This window comes from Gopherus evgoodei, chromosome 2 (assembly GCF_007399415.2).
Source record: "Gopherus evgoodei ecotype Sinaloan lineage chromosome 2, rGopEvg1_v1.p, whole genome shotgun sequence".
Taxonomy (NCBI): Eukaryota; Metazoa; Chordata; order Testudines; family Testudinidae; genus Gopherus; species Gopherus evgoodei.
In genome coordinates, this window is record NC_044323.1 from 190,557,713 (window position 1) to 190,578,355 (window position 20,643).

Here is a 20,643-nt window from a genome sequence, read left to right on the forward strand (position 1 = left end):
ATTTTCCCTCATGCAACAACTGAAAATGTATAGCACATGTAAGTTGCTATTAACAAAAGCCTTCAGATTTCTGGAACAGCTACAGTTTTGCATGCTTTATTCAGCTAGCAGAAATGAACACTTTGTTTCCGTTAAGCACATCTCTTGTTCGATTATATGGAATTCATTCCTACCAGGATAACATTTCAAAAAACTATCATCGATTCTGTTATTTTAAAAACTGTTTTAGCCCAAGTTCAAAACTACAGGTGTGGATTATAAAATAGTTATGACTAATAAAAAATGTTTTTAACCAACCTCGTACTGTAAGCTTGCTATAGAACTGAGAGTTCATTTCCTTGTCTCGCTGATAGCGTCGAAATTCATCAACTGCCTCACGCACCATTGTGACAGCCAAAACAAATCCCTGTTCAAAATATAATGATATAACACATTTCCCAAAATGGAAAAAAAATTTTAAAAATACATAAAAAGGAACGACAGTAGGAGAAAAACGTATATATGGAGTATTTCATCATTTTTGACAGTCCAGGGTTTTTTAAACCTTTTCTGTCTATCTAGTTAATCTTTATTGTAGAAACACAACTTATTAAAACTTGAGATAAAGTTAAAACATTATACAAACATAGGAACAGCCATGCTGGGTCAGACAAAAGGTCTACCTAGACTAGCATCCTGTCTTCCAACAGTGGCCAATGCCAGGTGCCCCAAGGGCAATGAGCAGAACAGGTAATCATCAAGTGATCCATTCCCTGTCCCTCAATCACAGCTTCTGGCAAACAGAGGTTGGGAACACCATCCCTGCCCATCCTGGCTAATAGCCATTGATGGACCTATCCTCCATGAATTTATCTAGTTCTTTTTGATCCCTGTTATAGTCTTGGCCTTCACAACATCATCTGGCAAGGAGTTCCACAGGTTGACTGTGCATTGTGTGAAGTACATCTCCAAATTTATTGAACAATTTTCATTTCTTAGCATATTACAGCAAGTTACAAATGATATAAAACTATATATATGCACTATAGGGGGAAATTTTAGATGTAACTTGTATTTTAGAATAAATTAACATCTTTCAAATAAGCCACTGCATTTATTTATATTATATATATCTGAGACAGCTTTTACCGTCCAAGAAGCATTCCTCACACAGTGATTTTTGGGAATCTATAGTTCGGGTTGCAAGGATTTTTAATCAGCAAAAATCTGTAAATGTTGACTGTACCATAAACACACAGAAAAACAAACACTTCCATCAATAGTAACTGAAGTATAGATAAACAGCAGTTTTTGCAAGTTTGCCTGAAAACTTATTAGCATTTGATTTAAGGATATTTGTATATTTTGACATGCGATGCTGACAGTTTGTTTCAACAGTTCTGAAAGCTTTTAACTTTTTGAATCTTGATGTCTACAGTCATTAAATTATTTTATGCCCCCCATAATTTCCTGCAACTGAAAATTTAAATAGACAAAAAAAAATTCAACATGCTTAAATAAACATTGATATTATCCAGCAAAATTATTTAAAAAATTAAAAATCAAATTCTGCCAAGCCTACCTATAGCAGTTATAGGGATAATCTCATCTTGCTTCTTTTTTTTTTTTTTTTTTTAAAAAGTTAATTGTCCTTTTTCTTACAAAGATAGGCAGAAAAAGGTGAACTGAAGTAAACAGATGGCTAAATTGGAAAATTTGTCACTAATTTTTCCAAATTAATACTGGCTATTCACAGTCCTCCAAACACTGAAACAGGGCTGACTCTTTAGGTTTTATAAAGAGCGACAAAGAGTCCTGTGGCACCTTATAGACTAACAGATGTATTGGATCATGAGCTTTTGTGGGTGAATACCCATTTTAAGTTTTGTGAAACTCCTGACCGCAGAGCCTTCAAATCTGGGGAGTACCCCAAGTAAATTCACAGCTATGAAGCGGTAGTGCCAACCAGACTCCTACAAGCAGCCAGTATAATCTCTGGAAACACAAAAGGCAGAACAGTCTAGGGGATGAATCATGAGATGTATTTACATTTAATACTTGGCACTTAGCTCAAATCCCTAACTGTTATACTACCAAAACCTTATTTTTAATTTTATTTAAACCTGACTTGCCAGTTAGCACCCTTAATTAGTCATATGACCTATGTTACCAAAAACACCCAAAGACAAACATCAAATACTGAATTTCAACCTTTTTCCTCAGGAATCGCCCCCCTCCCCGCCCTCTCCCTCCTACCCCTACCTTCCCCCTCTCAACACACACACTCCTTTAGAAATGTACACACATTGTTTAGATTGATCAATCATACTTTAAAAATGTCCCAGAGTCTTTTATGTAGTTGACAAGCTACATTGCTATCAAGCCCTCTATGTAGAATTCTTTGTATACAGATTTTAACTTTCAATTAATGCCCAAAGTCCAAAGAATTGGGGATAAGAGAGTGCCATTATTATTTTGATGTTACAGACTGTTGCCCTACCACATCATATTAATGTATTACTTTTTCTTTTTGGAAGCAATGTTTCATGAGAGATCATTTTACATAATTAAAATAAAACATCGTGTACCTGTAACAGAGAATTTGCTATTGATACTTTCAAATCTACTCGTTTTAGCTCACCCAGGGCATTAAACACCAAGATTAAAAGATAGCGAGAAAATTTTAACCTTTCCTGCCTGTTAAGGACATTTTGTATAGACATGAAAGACAGACATTTCAGCTAGAATTGGATTTTTCTGGAACTCTACATACCGTGTTATGACAATACTTATTAAACCTCCTAAGGATATCATGACAAGTAGTCATTCTGTAAAACGAAAATGGGGGAAATCTGCTAAAGAAAAGTTTATATGTATAACTAAGATTATATACAGCCCACACTTTACATGTAGCGTCCGTTTATGTCCAACCAATGCGACTGGTGAAGAACATCAATGGAAGTTGCAAGAGCAAACAGAAGTCGGTATATATAGTACACCATACTATAATTTTGGTTTTGGTTTGTCAAGTGTGTACATCTTTAAGTGACCATGGCGATCTGTTAGATGATATAGAAAAAAATGACCTATTTGGATATTAAAAGGGAAAAAATAGCTATAGAAAATATTTTAGCCTCCTAAGCATTAAAGGTTACCTATTTTCAAAACAATAGTAATAGTCTCTCTTTAGCTGTAAAGTTTACTGCAAGTGGGGCTTTCCTTAATTAAAAACAAAAACCAACACTATCCAGAAGACCTGATATAGAAAAATTCTGTGTCTTACCAGTCAAGTATGTTTGTCTAACTGTGTCAGACAGTCTTCACAGCGGGGTATTCCCCATTCCATACCAACTTGGAGGCATACTGTATCTTCAAGCCCAGACTTATATCCACCACTCAGGAAGAACCCTCCACACAAAAGATTCCAAAGCTCAAAAATATTTACTGTGTAAATATTAAGAGGGGCAAATCAATGCGAACCACTTGCAGGAAACTGATAAGAAATGTAAGGGTTTCCTAGAGGAATATATTCTCCCCTTTTTCAATTACTTAACAAGTGAGCAGCAGCCACACAAAGTACTGAACATACTGTAATCCTCAAGGAAGGATCAGATTGTCTGACATAGAGAGTCCTAAAAAGAAAATTCATAGATAAGACAAATTTTCTCTGGCCCCTCCACAGCAGACTGCCTTCATGTTAATCATCCTTAGGGACGGAAGATTCAATTGAGCTATGCAGAAGTTGGAAAAGAACTTAAGGAGGCACCCCCATTTACCAACTCTACATCTGCAGATGATAAGACAATTGAGAAGTGCAAACAGACCATCACATGGTGGCCTTATAGATCTCACGGTAAGATGCGAGTGATCACACAACTTATTATTTTGTTACTATAGTACCAGGAGCCCTAGTCATGCACCAGGACCCCATCGTTCTAGGCACTGTACAAACAGAACAGATGAGTAGTAATGTGCTTTGAGGATTTAAATGCTTCTGCTTTTATTTCCTTGATGACCCTGCTCACATCTAACTTATGCCCTTCCAATTCCTTATGATGTTTGGATTCAGACAGAGGACAATACTTCTTCCTATAATATGTTGAAGATTATAGTGACTTGAAGGCCTGGTCAGTTTGAAGAATTAACATGCCTTGGTAGAATATGTATAACTGAGGTTCCATAGAGACCATGTCAAGCTCCAAAAACATCCCTGACTGAGGTGGTGGTAAATAAACAAGATAGTTTCAGTGAAAAGAGGTCGAGTAATACCGACTATATAAGGGTTAGAAACATGGTTTTATGACCACCTGCAGCACACATTTCAAGATCATGTCAGGAATTGGCGAATTACTGGAGGATTAATTAGAGATGTAGTTCTGAGAAACTTTATGTGATGGTGATCAGAGATTCTCCTTACTTTCTTACAGTGCAATATTTGCAACTGCAGCCTTGTCTTGCCAAAGACCAAGGCCAGACCAACTTATAAAAACCTTGGAATTTTGTTTAGCTGATTTTGCCCTGGTGTATATCTTGTAACACCATATCTGGACCTCATCAAAGCAATTATAAGGGTCATTTGCAAGTTTCCTCTGAACTGTTAGAGGATATTTCATGTTCTTAGAATATCAGTGACTATAGTTTATTCCTCCCAGCATCTAACTTGATAGTTTAAGCAGCACTGGATTTTAGTGTAGAGTAGGCCTCTGCCATAGTATAATCTTTTGACTCTGGATCTCAGCAAAGGTTCATTTAATCCAGAAATGAGTCTGAACCTGAAGGTCATTGAAAAGGCCTGTCCTTTTGCAGTCTTTTTGCCACCTTTACCCTCAATGGTTTTGATGGAGAGAGAGAGGCATAAAGGAAATGTTAGTGTCATTGAAGATATGAGATCTACTTTTAGATGTCCCTTCTTCACATAGTATTTTGGTTTTCTAGCCCGATTTGGACATAAGATTAACCAGTGGGCTTTCAACCTGACTTAAGATACTTGGAAAGATAACTAGTCCATCTTCCATTCCCTTGGTTCTAAGTGTATCATGCTGAACCAATTGGCCATGACTTTTCTTCTCCTTTAACGTGTAAAATCCTGAAGGATAGAATACAAGCTTCTGCTCAGGACATGATCAAGACTGCTTCCCTGAGCAATCCTAAAGTCTTCATATCAGCTTATTAAGGAGTGGTTTCTGAAGCATCATCTGCTGCAAACAGAGAAGTACAACAGCTCTAGACAGTTTATACTCTCCTCATGTATTTCTTGTAAAAGCAGCAAAGAATCCTGTGGCACCTTATAGACTAACAGATGTTTTGGAGCATGAGCGTTCGTGGGTGAATACCCACTTCGTCAGATGCACCCATGAAAGCTCATGCTCCAAAACGTCTGTTAGTCTATAAGGTGCCACAGGAGTCTTTGCTGCTTTTACAGATCCAGACTAACACGGCTACCCCTCTGATACTTGACATCATGTATTTCTTATATCACACCCACTGTATCACATATGAGTACAGATGTGCTTCCCTTTCCTAGAGTTTGGTAATCTACACAGATGACTAGCTATGCAGATGTTGAATAGTCTTAAGGAGGAATTTAACAAGAGATGCTAATATTAGCTCCAGCCCAAGATATTTATATACTTATCTGCAGCAATTGCAGGCTGGAAGTGAAGCAGTAACTATGCAGGTATTCATGTATGAGACCAGCAAGCTCAGGAGCTGAATCAGGGATTTTAGGTTAGGAGAGATGTACCAACATATAACAAATCAGAATCTTCTCCTGTCTGTCTTCTGAAATAAATATTGTCTTGAACAGTAACTAGACAGCTCTGATACTGAATTTAAAAGGCTGAAAATGCTTCTTCCCCTTGTTCACTTAAAGCCTTATTCCTGCAGACAGAGCACCAGATGCTAAGTCTAGCATAACAGTGACCCGTGAAGGAATCCTGGTGAAGTCACCCAGATAAGAATAAATGTGTATCTCTTTCTCTTCAAGAAAGAAGTGACTAGGGTATTTGTGAATATTGTGTGGAAACTTGAGTCTAAAATGTATTGGAAATGTTTTTCATTGTAGCAGAGCTAAAGATTCTCTTGTAATTAGAATGAATATAATCCCCTGGAGATCTACTCAGAATATGAAAACATGGGAGGATAACTGCTGTTACACTTGATTTCAGTATTTACTACTTTCAGTATTTACTACTGAAATTCATTTAGGACAGCCAGCATGTCACTGCTTCCATTTGATAGCACTGAGGCACTGGTGCCCTTTTGAAAATGTCCATTCTGTAAGAAACTAGCTCCATTATTACAGTGTGTCAGAGATGAACTATTACAATTTTCATATTCTGATACTATAAAAAGATTTGTTGTTACTGATGTTGGTTTGCTTTTATTTGAACTTTGTGTCCCAGGGACTAGTGAGACACAGTTCTATTGAATCTACTTTTCTGAATAGCTCAAACACTGATTTTCCCAAGATGTTAGCTTTCCACATAGAGGCCATTCTGAAGCTTCCCTTCTTAGAAAAGTAGGATCCTCAGAATTAGGGAAACGCAAAGCTAATAAGAACAGATCACATTCAACAGTTTCCCATGGAAGCCCAGCTGGAGTCTTCCAACTCTCAGAAATGACTGCAGTGGTCTCTTTCTAATGTAACTTCTCAACACTGGATGAACATCAATTTCAAAGGAAATGCCTAATGAAGTAACATACTCTGGAGTCTCTCACTGAATGGAAGGCCTTTATTTTCCCTTCTTCTCATCCACATCCTGGCCTCAATGACTGCTTTGTATCTTTACTCCCCTAAGAGCCTATCAACAGATGATTTATAAGGTTGACATCAAATGATGACTGCAAAACACATTTCCATATGAAGAGCTACATCATGGGCCACTATGTTATAAACTCTACAACATAGAGTAAATCTTAGTCAGTTTAAGCCCTGGCCCCAGTGGGAGCTACTAGGAAAATATACATAACGAGGCATGGGGTTGTTATAATGGCCTTCCAGTAGAGATCAGTCCAGCATAATCTGTGGTCATAGCCAATATTGCCAAGGTTGAAGTTCATGTATTCAAGTTTTGTCTGAATGATGATCCTATTCTCCTCTGGTCAGTTCCTAAAAAAGGAGTACTCCCAAGGAGTACTACTTCATATGGTACAGCACTGTCCCCTTGACTAACAAGGCTATAGCAGGCTCTGCTTACAGAACAGCAATGAAGTCTTTTAGTGCATGTGAAATTTATGAATTTGCATGTTAGGACATTTTGCCTTAATATAAAATAAATGTCCCTCCTCAACCACATTCTTATATTGGATGAAGAGGCATTACAGGACTTTCTCAAGTTAACAAAAATGTGTGTTTTTTCCTCCAAAAACACAGAAGCCTGCAAAGACAGATCCCCTGCCCTATGCATCCTTAATTCTGGGAAGTCCAAATGAGTGACTGCTTTATCTTAATCCAAGCCCTGACTTCAGAGATTTCCCCTCAGATTTAGAGAATATTTGAAAACTGACTGTTTTTTAAGACATCAACGGGAGTTTTGAAGGTAATGGAATAGGTTAATTTACAGGAAAACTGAAATTTTGTGCTGCCCCTTTAAAAGCTTGCTGAGTGGCCTTCTCCTTTATTGGTCCTTGGGCCAAATCCATTAGGGAACACGGGGGAGAGTTACAACAGAGACTTAAAAGTGAGAAATGAGAGGCATAGACTCATAGACTCTAGGACTGGAAGGGACCTCGAGAGGTCATCGAGTCCAGTCTCCTGCCCTCATGGCAGGACCAAATACTGTCTAGACCATCCCCGATAGACATTTATCTAACCTACTCTTAAATATCTCCAGCGATGGAGATTCCACAACTTCCCTAGGCAATCTATTCCAGTGTTTGACTACCCTGACAGTTAGGAACTTCTTCCTAATGTCCAGCCTAAATCTCCCTTGCTGCAGTTTAAGCCCATTGCTTCTTGTTCTATCATTGGAGGCTAAGGTGAACAAGTTTTCTCCCTCCTCCTGATGACACCCTTTTAGATACCTGAAAACTGCTATCATGTCCCCTCTCAGTCTTCTCTTTTCCAAACTAAACAAACCCAATTCCTTCAGCCTTCCTTCATAGGTCATGTTCTCAAGACCTTTCATCATTCTTGTTGCTCTTCTCTGGACCCTCTCCAATTTCTCCACATCTTTCTTGAAATGCGGTGCCCAGAACTGGACACAATACTCCAGTTGAGGCCTAACCAGCGCAGAGTAAAGCGGAAGAATGACTTCTCATGTCTTGTTTACAACACACCTGTTAATGCATCCCAGAATCATGTTTGCTTTTTTTGCAACAGTATCACACTGTTGACTCATATTAAGCTTGTGGTCCACTATGACCCCTAGATCTCTTTCTGCCATACTCCTTCCTAGACAGTCTCTTCCCATTCTGTATGTGTGAAACTGATTATTCCTTCCTAAGTGGAGCACTTTGCATTTATCTTTATTGAACTTCATCCTGTTTACCTCAGACCATTTCTCCAATTTGTCCAGATCGTTTTGAATTTTGACCCTGTCCTCCAGAGCAGTTGCAATCCCTCCCAGTTTGGTATCGTCCGCAAACTTAATAAGCGTACTTTCTATGCCAACATCTAAATCGTTGATGAAGATATTGAACAGAACCGGTCCCAAAACAGACCCCTGCGGAACCCCACTTGTTATACCTTTCCAGCAGGATTGGGAGCCATTAACAACTACTCTCTGAGTATGGTTATCCAGCCAGTTATGCACCCACCTTATAGTAGCCCCATCTAAATTGTACTTTCCTAGCTTATCTATAAGAATATCATGCGAAACTGTATCAAATGCCTTACTAAAGTCTAGGTATATCACATCCACCGCTTCTCCCTTATCCACAAGGCTTGTTATCTTATCAAAGAAAGATGTTCCCTACAAGTTTCCCAAAGGAAAAGAGCAGGCATTTTTTAATCTTTGGTGGGACCCATGGAGGCTAGAAGGGGAGAGAAGGCATACTCATCCTCCAGGGAATGTAATTTGAATCAGTTGAACCTCCTGCCCACTGTTACTTGGTTCTGGATGAATGAAGTCTAGTCTCAGAATGGAGCTTTCCTGAAGCCCGTTCAACCATCTTGGTATGAGCTTTGCTCATACACAAATTGCAAGCAGAGTTCCCTTGCAGCCTTCTCAACTGCCTCAAAAACAGACCTTGCCTACACCCCCAACTGGCAGCTTCGTCTTTGCCCCCAGGAGCCTAACGAGGGGATTAACAATTCTTGCATTCAGTCTTCCCTTGCTGCTTGCTTTAGGCTACACCTACACTACAAATCAGGAGCGTGATTCTCAGTTTGCATATACATACTTGCAAGAGCTTGATGAGAGTTAGTGCAAGTATAAAAAGTAACGTAATCATAGTAGCACAGAAAATGGCTGTGCTGAGTACAAACACACATCAATCCTGCAGGTACGTACTCAAAACAGCTGTTCCTGCCGATGCTATCATGGGTACACTGCTATTCATACTTGCTCTAGCTCTCTCTGAGCTAAAGTGAGTATGCGTACATGATCCGGGAGTTATATCTGGAGGTCGAAAGGTAGCTGTATCCTGAGGGAGGAGCCACCCACTAAATCCTCCTTGCAAACCCCTTTTTGGGGGAAGTGGAGGGGGTGGATTGTAACAGTTACAAGGAGAATAATCTTGAAGCCAATGAAGGAACAGAGAGAAATGTAGTTATTTTTTTAAATCTTGTGAAGTTTCCTGCTACAAAAGGAGACCTTGATTCTGCCATCTGTATAGTTTGGAGGAAGAGAATTCTGGATAGTTCTTCTTGAGGAGCAGTCCTGAGTCAAAGAGCCAAACATCTTATCTGCCTCTATTTGCTGGTGGAGACAGAAAATGGTGAAGATTCTGACATTCAAGGGATGGAAGAATTTAAACTTCTGATTGTGCCTCTCATACAGATGAAAACTACAGAACATCGGAAAATACTATACATATCAGTTTTGCAGCCAGTGTTTGATAAAAATGTCAAAAACAAAATTAATGTACCAAACTGATGTTTTTGTTTCATATTTCAGTAGCTACCACCAGCTAGACAGGGAATACTAACAATTTAGATAAGGAAGTAGCTCACACAGGAGCTATAGAGCTCCTGCGGAGCCAGAAATACTTTTGGGAACATGTGCCCATAATATAGTTTAAACAAACAATTAAGCACCCTGCCGCCACAGCCTCCCTCCCATATTAGAACATAAGCATCTAAAATAATTTTTAAATTTTATAAATACAATTCTAAAATCAAAAGCAGACTAATACTAAAGCCTATCTCATATCAGCTTTTTTGTTTACCAGAGGAGCCCAGTAGGTGTACAGGTAGCCTATTTTCAATGCTGGTACAAACTGTGAGCAGGACACGACGAGAAAATAGAGATTCAAGAAAAACTTGAACTGTTCATATAAAACCTAAAAATAAAAGAAAAACAGAAAAAATTACTTAAAATTTTATTTCAGGAATGCACATGAAAAATTGTTACTTTTTCCATAAGTATAACTTCATTATACTGTGTGTTTAATAAAATTAGTTCATTATGACTTTTTATAGGAACCATTATGTACAGAGAAAATCATTTAAAATTACTTACTTTCCCCCACAACCCATAAACAGCAGCAATCACAGGCATAACAATCACTGAATTTTCAAGATGTATTATTTTCAATAATCTCTAGTATATCTCCATCTATCTAATCTGGATTAAATTACAGTAAAATGGTTTGCCCTCGAATTAACTCAAACTATCTGCAATCTGCCCTACAGCAACAACATTCAAAAACCAATTATGATTAAGGCATTTTAGTGTTTGTGGTCCAAATTTGAATTAAACTGATTTTTAAAGACAGTTTCTTTTTCCTCATGGTATCAATACAAAGCAAAATTAAGGTTGTTTGGGTGATCTAATTTTGCATATCAGTAACTCTATGGTCCCAACACAGGGAGTATATCAGCATCCTGGCTGAAACACTACTGTGCTCCAAAAAGCCACAGTAGGCAGAAAAGCCTCTGGGAATAGTTATTAGCTACAATAGTCCTGAGGTTGCTGATTTATAGTGGGAACTGAACTAGTGAGCATGAACATGGTGTTCAGCTATCTTTATCCCCTCTTTTCAGGTTCCCTCTCCAAGCAAAGAACATCATAGGCAGAAGAAAGAAATTACATAAGAACAAGACTATCCAGGGAAGTCATGAAAATGTTATGAGACACTTCTTGGCCTTGCGTAAATGTAACAAGATGACCATAACGTAAAATTTAGAAGCTTTAATATTTAGGTCCATATTTATTACAATATACATGACACAACACAGGTTCTCATGAGGAATATATTGAGTGGTTTTGTTTTATTTTGTTTTTTGCTTTGCTAAGTCAAAGTAAAACACTGATAATATCTTGCCCGGTAAATTATTCAAAATATATTTACTTTCGGTATGAAACTAATAAACCATAACCATATTTGCCAGTGGTGGGATTGCAAATAGTACAATTACAACTAAGTATCAGACGCACTACAACATTATGGAAGTTTCAGCAGAAGTCATTCAATAAGTACAACATTTATTATTAACTTATGAATATTACTAATGCTTACAGAGAAAAGTTACATAAATTATTCACAGTACCGTACAGTGCTGTAATTGTTAAAATGATAAATAGCTATGCTGGAGTGATACTGTATTTATGTTCACGATAAAACACTTTCCTCTGATATCTAAAATGTTTGAATTATTTCACAAATTAATCTTGGCAGGGTGATTAGCTTTTTTCTTCTCACCAGTGGTTTATTTAAAGTGCCTATTAGCATAAATTAACAGTTAAAAAACTGCTACTCTTCTTTTATTATATATATATAAAAATAGGATTCCTACTGTGCAATTATAAAACATTTCGAAGTACCATATCTTCTTAGGAGAAGAACCTGAACTGTGCTATCTCCCTCAACAGGTAAGTGCAAAATATGGGTCACCTTTACAGGCATCAGGAACATGCCTTGTGACAGTCTTAGTAATATACATATATATTTTTAACCACAACAATCAATAGCTTACCATATACTTAATGAACTTTGTGACCCTTACGAAAAGCATACACTGTGTAACCAATCTGAGTATTTAATAATTTAAGCCAAGGAAGAAAACATTGGATTGATTCAGTAAAGATGAGAATATTTATCTGCATTAGACAATTGACATTTTATTACCCTGAAATAAGATGGGTCTTAATTATGGAGCCATTACTTTTTTGAGTTTTAATATTGGATATCAAGCATTTGCCAGCTACTGGATGACTATGGTTAGAGGTATAGGCTCAATACAAAACAGGTATGATTACTTAAATTCAAAAGGACAAAACATTTCTGTATTGAAACCTACAAGACAATTTGGATACAAAAAAAGGACTCCATACAAATGAAAAATGTATTAGTAAAAGCTTAACATCCTTTAGTCACTGAAACATTTCTCCTCAAAAATTGTATTTTCAGCAAAACTGATAAACTTTTAAAAATCCAAAAACCAATGAAACAGACATTCAAAACATCTGTAAAGTCAATTTGTAATTTATGAAAGAATGAACACTGAAGGCAAAGAATTCACTGAAATTGACTCTGTTAAATAACAAAAAAACAATAAAAAAGCTACACTGTGACCCTTGTTTTTAAATAAAATGGCAAACATTCCAGTCTGCAATAACAAAAAGTACTTAAAAGGTGCATTAAATGTATAAAATAATTCTGTACTTTAAAACCATAATACGTAAAAACAGATCTGAAAAGACAGCACGTTAATTTTAAACTAGGTTTTGTTAACATTGTCCTTAAAATAATTTAAGAGCAACCAAGTCCTGTTATTTAAATGGAAAAATTTTCACTATTTTATTTATATTTATTACATTTTTATTATATGCACTCACTGCTGTTAAAGACTTCTGCATCAGAGCATGAACCTTCAGCTATTTATTTCTCATTTAAAGTCAACCCTCTGTGACAAAATAATCATTTCCACACAATCAGCTGTGGTAACACAGAGAGGATTATAACTTCTAGTGAGGTATAAAGAAAGGCAAAAGAACATTTATCCCTGAATTTTAGAGAGCTGCATGGAATTCTAGCTACAGGACTCATTGAATTACACGCAAATTGCAATTCTATAATCTGTGCCACTTTGAAAACACAGTGAGATTAGAAACAAAAAGTCTTACACTCATGTAAGGGTCATCACTAACAAAGAGAATGAGAAATTAAATACAGAAAGTATGAAGTAGGTAAGAATATCTATTTTTTCAGACTTTTTTTTTTAAGATATCATAAGGAGCATAAACTAAGCCCACTTTCAAGCAATTAGTAGTAGCCTTACCCCAGGTATAAATGTAAAGAAATTGTATTTTTGATTTTTTATAGCATTTCTTGGATATTTTTCTTCACATTTTTCAGGACATCCAAGCCATACTGTACGAGCTTTTAGCTCTTTCTTTCTTCGGCAAATGTTTATGAGCCAGTCACAGCAACTGTAAAGAACAAGAAATATTTGGTTTAATTTTTTAAAAAGCTATTCTATATATTATGCCAATATTTTCAAACCTGGAAATCTGAAGTTACGAGAATATATTTAGGCCCTCAGGTTTGAAATTCTGGCCTATGTCTATATATCATAAATAAAGTGTTGATAGTTTCAATATCTAGTGCAGGTGTAGAGTATTTCTAATACTTAGCCTTATCTGTATAAATTATATGTTGCTGCTATCACCTTCTTAACAGCAGGCTTTCCAAGATAAATCTGTTTATTCTGTTACTCATTTTCTCTCAGGGAAATGAACTCTAGATTTTGATTTTTAAAAACTGATCTTTTTGCTGTAATTGAAATACAGCTTAGTTACTGTCTCTGCTGAGATTTTTACTCATTCATGCTGCTATACATATTTCTTAAATTTTTTTTTAAGTCTAAATGTGACAGATCATATAAGCCAAGTCATGAACAAGTAGGGCTCACTGCTAGCAGCTTTAGAAGTCCAGTTGATTGATGAACCCAGGCTTTTTGTTTCGTTTAGAAACCAGACTGAATTAAGCAAAAATGGTAGCTTTGTGCATCTGAAGTATAACCATAAAAAACAGGGCTTTTCCAGATGGCATTTTCCTCTTCTTCTAATGGCAGCCACCCTCAACTCTTCAGAGGACAGTAATTTTTTAGTGTGCTGGAGTAATTACTTCACCACAGCTGTCTCAAACCTAATACCCTAAAAATCCCTTCACTTAATTAATGCAGTTGTGTCTTTCCTTCATTCAGTCTCAGCTCTCTCCCTGCCAATTGCTGGCTATGTTCCATACTAGCTAACTTCTAACCTGGAATACAATAACATATTCCCACACAAAAAAACTGCATTAAAATGGAGTTAAGTTACTGATATGTACTCTCAAAGGTAAAACACATTACAGGTACGTTGTAGTAGGGAAATTCAGTTTTATAGTTACATTTAAAAGAAATCTTAACCTGTTAAAGTAGGCATGTACAGTGAGGTACCTAAACAACCTTAACTCTGCCTTGGAATGATGGTATGCAATAACCAGATGATTACAATCAAGACATTTTAGTGTTTGCTTTCCCAGATTAGATTAATTTTTAAAACATTTTTTCATCTCATGGTATTTCTAACAAAGCAGGGGTCAAGGTTGCTTGTGTGCATTTCTGGATTTCTTTTAAGGTCTTGTCTGCATGGCGAGTTAGTGCACAGCAAGCTGGGGAGCAAATCTACAGCACTCCACCATGGCGCACACTACTTGACTGTGTGAAATCTGCTACCACGCACTGAAAGTACCCTAGTGTGCTTTGTTTACAGTAGGGAACTTTAGTGAGCAGAAAGAGAGTCCATACAGACAGTGTATGGCACGCTGGAACACTGTAGATTTATACTCAATTGCTTGCAATAATTTATTGTTTAGACATCCCTAAGCATAATCTTAACTCTGAATTATCTGGGTCTAAAATACTGGGTTTGGGGAGCATTACAACATCCCAGTTTTACACTTAAAATGAAAAAGACAGTTACTCACCTTTGTAACTGTTGTTCTTCGAGATGTGTTGCTCATATCCATTCCAATTAGGTGTGCGCGCACCGCGTGCAAATTCGTCGGAAGATTTTTACCCTAGCAACACCCGACGGGTCGGCTGGGCGCCCCCTGGCGTGACGCTGTTATGGCACTGAATATATACCCCTGTCGACCCGTCCGCTCCTCAGTTCCTTCTTACTGGCTACTCCAACAGTGGGGAAGGAAGGTGGGTTTTGGAATGGATATGAGCAACACATCTCGAAGAACAAGAGTTACAAAGGTGAGTAACCGTCTTTTCTTCTTCAAGTGCTTGCTCATATCCATTCCAATTAGGTGAATCCCAAGCCTTACCTAGGCGGTGGGGTCGGAGTGAGGTACTGCAGAACGCAAAACTGCTAAGCCGAAGGCTGCATCGTCTCTGGATTGCTGCACCAGGGCATAATGGGAAGCAAAGGTGTGTACTGAAGACCATGTAGCTGCTCGACATATCTCCTGAATAGCTACTTGAGCTAAGAAGGCGGCCGACGAGCCTGGGCCCTGGTAGAATGTGCAGTAATACGACCCAGAGAGGTATGAGTTAGATCGCAGCAAGTCCGGATGCACGCCATTACCCAGGACGAAATCCTCGGAGAAGAGACGGGTTGGCCTTTCATTCGGTCCGCCACTGCAGCAAAGAGTTGGGGCGTTTTGCGGAAGGGCCTCGTTCAGTTGATATAGAAGGCGAGCGCCCTACGGATGTCGAGCGAATGTAACTGCTGCTCCCTACAAGATGTATGCGGTTTGGGGAAGAAGACCGGGAGGAAATATGTCCTGGCTGAGATGAAAGGCCGAGACTACTTTAGGGAGGAACGCCGGATGTGGGCGTAACTGCACCTTGTCCTTGTGGAACACCGTGTATAGTGGGTCCACCATCAGAGCCCGAAGCTCAGAGACTCTCCTAGCCGATGTGATGGCTACAAGGAAGGCTGTTTTCCATGACAAATATAGGAGTGAGCAGGTTGCCAATGGCTCGAATGGAGGGGACGTAAGTCTCATCAGGACTAAATTGAGGTCCTAGGAAGGGGCGGGGCGACATACTAGGGGGTATAGACACTCCAAGCCTTTGAGGAACCTCGAGACCATAGGGTGGGAGAAGACGGAGTGAGTACCTTCTCCGGGGTGGAAAGCAGAAATAGCCGCCAGGTGCACTCGCAAAGATGAGATAGCAAGGCCCTGCTGTTTAAGATACCAGAGGTAGTCCAAAATAGTGGGGATGGGATCCTCCGTAGGTGCAACATTCTGCATTTGACACCAGCAGGAAAACCGCTTCCACTTGGCCAAGTAAGTAGATCGAGTGGAAGATTTTCCACTACCCAGGAGTACCTCTTGCACCGGGGCAGAGCAGCGTAACTCCGATTGGGCTAACCATGAGCCACGCCGTGAGATGGAGGGATTGCAGGTCTGGGTGGTGAAGCCTGCCGTGGTCCTGAGTTATCAGATCCTGATGAAGGGACAGGGGGATCGGGTTAGCTATTGAGTGGTCCAGCAACGTGGTGTACCAGTGTTGTCGGGGCCACACAGGGGCGATCAGGATCAGTCGAGCCCTGTCCCTGCGAAGCTTTACGAGAACCCTGTGCACCATCGGGAAGGGTGGAAAGGCGTAAAGCAGGTGGTTCACCCAAGAGATTAGGAAGGCGTCCAATACTGAGCCCAGGGCGAGACCTTGGAAGGGGCAGAACCTCTGACACTTCCAGTTGTTGCGGGAAGTGAAGAGGTCTATGTGGGGAAAGCCCCACTACTGGAAGATGGAATGTACAATGTCCGGGCGAAGCGACCACTCATAGGAGAGAAAGGATCTGCTGAGGTGGTTTGCCAGAGTGTTCCGGACCCCTGGGAGGAAGGACGCTACAAGGTCTATAGAGTGGGCTATGCAAAATTCCCACAGTAGGATCGCCTCCTGACAAAGGGGGGAGGATCGAGTCCTTCCCTTCTTGTTCATGCAGTGCATTGCTGTTGTGTTGTCCGTAAGCACTAGAACACAACGGCCCTGCAGATGATGTTAGAACGTCTGGCACGCAAGGCGGACTGCTCTCAGCTCCCAGACATTTATGTGCAACGTTAGCTCTTGAGATGACCAGAGGCCTTGCATGCGACGATGGCCTAGGTGTGCCCCCCAGCCGAGAGATGATGCGTCCGTCATTAGGGATACTGAAGGCTGTCTCGGTTGGAACGGCATTCCTGCACATACCAAGGAAGGTGTTAGCCACCAGTTGAGGGAGCCTAAAACACTCTGAGGAATGGTGACAAACATGTCTATGGCGTCTGTGCCTAGGCAGTAAACTGAGGTGAGCCAGGTTTGAAGGGGACGCAGGTGTAGTTTGGTGTGCTTGGTTACAAAAGTGCATGCAGCCACGTGACCGAGAAGGCTGAGGCAGGTGCGGGCCAAGGTCGTCGGAAAAGTTTGGAGGCTTTCTATAACCGAAACTAGTGTCCGAAACAGGGGTAGCGGAAGGCAGGCTGTTGCGAGTTTGGAGTCTAGAATGGCCCCAATGAATTCTATTCTTTGAGTGGGCACTAGAGTACACTTCTCTAGACTGATCATCAGGCCCAACCGCTCGAATAGGTCCGTGATGATAGCAACATGCCTAGTGACTTGGGCCTCAGAGGTCCCGCGAATAAGCCAGTTGTCTAGGTAAGGAAAGACGTGTATTCGCCAACGACGGAGGAAGGCGGCCACTACAGCCATGCACTTTGTAAACACACGCGGGGTGGTAGAGAGGCCAAACGGAAGGACCGCCAATTGAAAATGTTGATGGTGCACCATAAACTGCAGGTACCGTCTGTGCGGAGGGTAAATGGCAATGTGAAAGTATGAGTCCTTCATGTCGAGAGCAGCGTATCAGTCTCCGGGACTCAAGGGTGTGATGATGGTCCCCAGGGACACCATGCAGAATTTCAACTTCTTCAGAAAGACGTTGAGTCCGAGCAGGTCCAGGATGGGACGGAGACCTCCTTTTGCCTTGGGAATTAGGAAATATCGGGAGTAAAATCCCTTGCCCCCGAATTCCTCCGGTACGTCCTCTAAAGTTCCGATGGAAAGGAGGGTGGGAGTGAGGGGGCGAAATAAATTGGAGGTGGTATCCAAATGCCACCGTGCGTAGGACTCAATGATCCGAGGTTAATTGGGCCCAAGCAGGGAGGAAGGAGGAAAGGCGGTTGGAAAACTGAAGGGGATCCCTGGGGAAGGACTGGTGCTCTGCTCTCGGGCGCACCTTCAAAAGTTCGGTTTGGGTCCCGCTGATGGTTTGGCGGGACCGTTATTCTGGCCCCCTTGGGAACCCGATTGCCGTCTACGGTTCCCGCGACCACGCCTTCTGCCAAAAGTCTTGTCGTGGCCTGGGTGGGGGGAAAGGGCACTGAGACTGGGTACAGAAGGACCTCCGTTGGGTTTGCGGAGTATGCATCCTGAGGGAACGCATGATGATGCGATTATCCTTGAGACTCTGGAGTCTAGGGTCCGTTTTCTGAGAGAAAAGGCCCTGTCCATCAAACGGAAGGTCCTGGATATTGTGTTGCAGTTCAGGAGATAGGCCTGAAACCTGCAGCCACGATATCCTCCGCATTGTAATTCCCGAGGCCACGGTTCTGGCCGCCGAATCAGCAGCATCGAGTGAGGCCTGCAGGGAAGTCCGTGCCACTTTCTTCCCTTCCTCCAGAAGGGCCTGGAATTCCTGGCAGGAGTCCTGTGGGACCAGTTCAGCGAACTTACCCACCGATTGCCAGGTATTATAATTATATCTGCTGAGTAGGGCCTGTTGGTTAGCCACCCGCAGTTGGAGGCCTCCGGCAGAGTAGACTTTTCGTCCCAATAGGTCCATCCGTCTAGCCTCCCGCGATTTCAGGGCAGGGGCTTGCTGGCCATGGCGCTCTCGCTCATTCACAGATTGAACGACCAGAGAGCATGGAGGAGGATGGGTATATAAGTATTCGTACCCTTTAGAGGGTACCATGTATTTCCTTTCCACGCCTCTGGCCGTGGGAGGGATAGACGCCGAAGATTGCCAAATGGTGTCCGCTTTGGCTTGGATGAAACGGATGAATGGCAGAGCCACGCGAGTTGGCGCATCCGCCGACAGTATGTCTATGACCGGGTCTTCCACCTGGAGATTGATATTTAAGACGACTCGCCTCAGAAGGTCCTGGTGGGCTCGGAGGTCGATCGGGGGCGGGCCCGATGAAGAAGTACTGGCTACTGCCTCGTCTGGTGAAGAGGACGACGACAGACCCGGCAAGACTGGCTCATGTAGTGACTCCTGTTCCTGAGGAGCATCAGGGTCCGGGAACACCTGAGAGTATGGCGCCAGAGCCGATTCGTCTGTACCCGCTGTAGGAAGGCGGCTAACAGTGGCCTCTGGTGCGCGATGTTCCGACGGGGTGGAATGAGATGGTACCGTGGGCTCACCTTGGGCCTGGTGATATGCCCAAGGCGTCCAGAATGACCACTGAGGCGCTTGTTCTGGGCCCCGAGCCTCCTGGAGGACACGGCTATGCATCTCTGAATCCCCGTAGGTGGTGCTATCAGCGTGCAAAGACTCAGATGGGTGCCGTGATGGCCATGGCGGAGCAGAGAGCACGTGAGGAGGAGCCCTGTGCGCAGGGTACCGTACGTCGTGCCGCACCGGAGAGCGGTACCGGGAGTCGTACCGGTGCCGAGAGGGTGACCAGGACCTGTGACCAGCGCAGTGCCGGGAGGTCGACCGGGATCGTGAAGCTCTATGGTGAGAGCAGCTGCGGAGTGAACGGTGCCGGGAGCTGGACCACCGTCTGGAATATCGGTCCAGAGAGCAGGATTTTGAGCAGTGCCGCGAGTATGATCGGTACCGAGAAGGAGACTGGCACCGAGACTGCGAGCGGCGTCTAGATCGGGACCGGTGGCAAGATCGGGAGCACTGGCGAGACCTCAAGCTTGAGTGCTGCCTGCCTGCGGCATCGATGGAAGGTGGCCTGACGAGGGCAGGCTTCCCTGTTGACGTAACAACCTGCACCGGCGGTGCCGGGGGTTGAGGCAAGGTGGACTCCATTAGGGCAGTGAGTTCCCTCGCCGTCGAAAAGGTCTCTGGCGTGGTGGGAACGATAAGCTCTACCGAGGCGTGCGCCGGGGAGCTGTCATGCACCGGACTCTATGGTTTTTGCATGGCCGGAATCAACGGTGCTCAGATTGCTGGTGCCGCGGCAGTTGCTGGTGCCAGGCGGCTCGGTTTCAACTGTTGCTCAGACTGCAGTGTAGATATTGGAGCCGCAGGAACTTTGAGCTTTCTGGCACGCGGGGAGAAGGAGCGGTGCCGGGCTGGCTTCTGGGCCGGCGACGGCTGGTGCCAGGACTTCTTCGCGGTGCCGGTGCTCTCCGGTGCCAAGGCACTTCTCCCCGGCGCGGACTGTGCGGCACTCGGTGCCGAAGACAGAGGAGTGAGGGCTGCCTCCATTAGAGCTGCTTAAGGCGAAAGTCCTGCTCCTTTTTTGTCTGTGGCTTAAACAACTTGCAAATCCGGCACTTATCTGCAAGATGGGATTCCCCCAGGCACTTTAGGCAGGAGTCGTGGGGGTCTCCCA

The 20,643-nt window shown here is 42.0% G+C and overlaps 1 protein-coding gene across 3 annotated transcripts in view; it reads right to left on the reverse strand.

Annotated features, from left to right (window-relative positions):
• Positions 1-20,643, reverse strand: part of ATP9B (ATPase phospholipid transporting 9B (putative)) — a 322,516-nt gene that overhangs the window by 250,136 nt on the left and 51,737 nt on the right. For all 3 annotated transcript variants that reach the window (XM_030552602.1, XM_030552603.1, XM_030552601.1), the window contains exons 3-5: positions 13,367-13,517; positions 10,312-10,425; positions 298-406 (exon numbers count right to left, since the gene is read on the reverse strand). In XM_030552602.1, the coding sequence (XP_030408462.1) occupies positions 298-406; positions 10,312-10,425; positions 13,367-13,517 (374 nt within the window). The remainder of the gene's footprint in view (positions 1-297; positions 407-10,311; positions 10,426-13,366; positions 13,518-20,643) is intronic.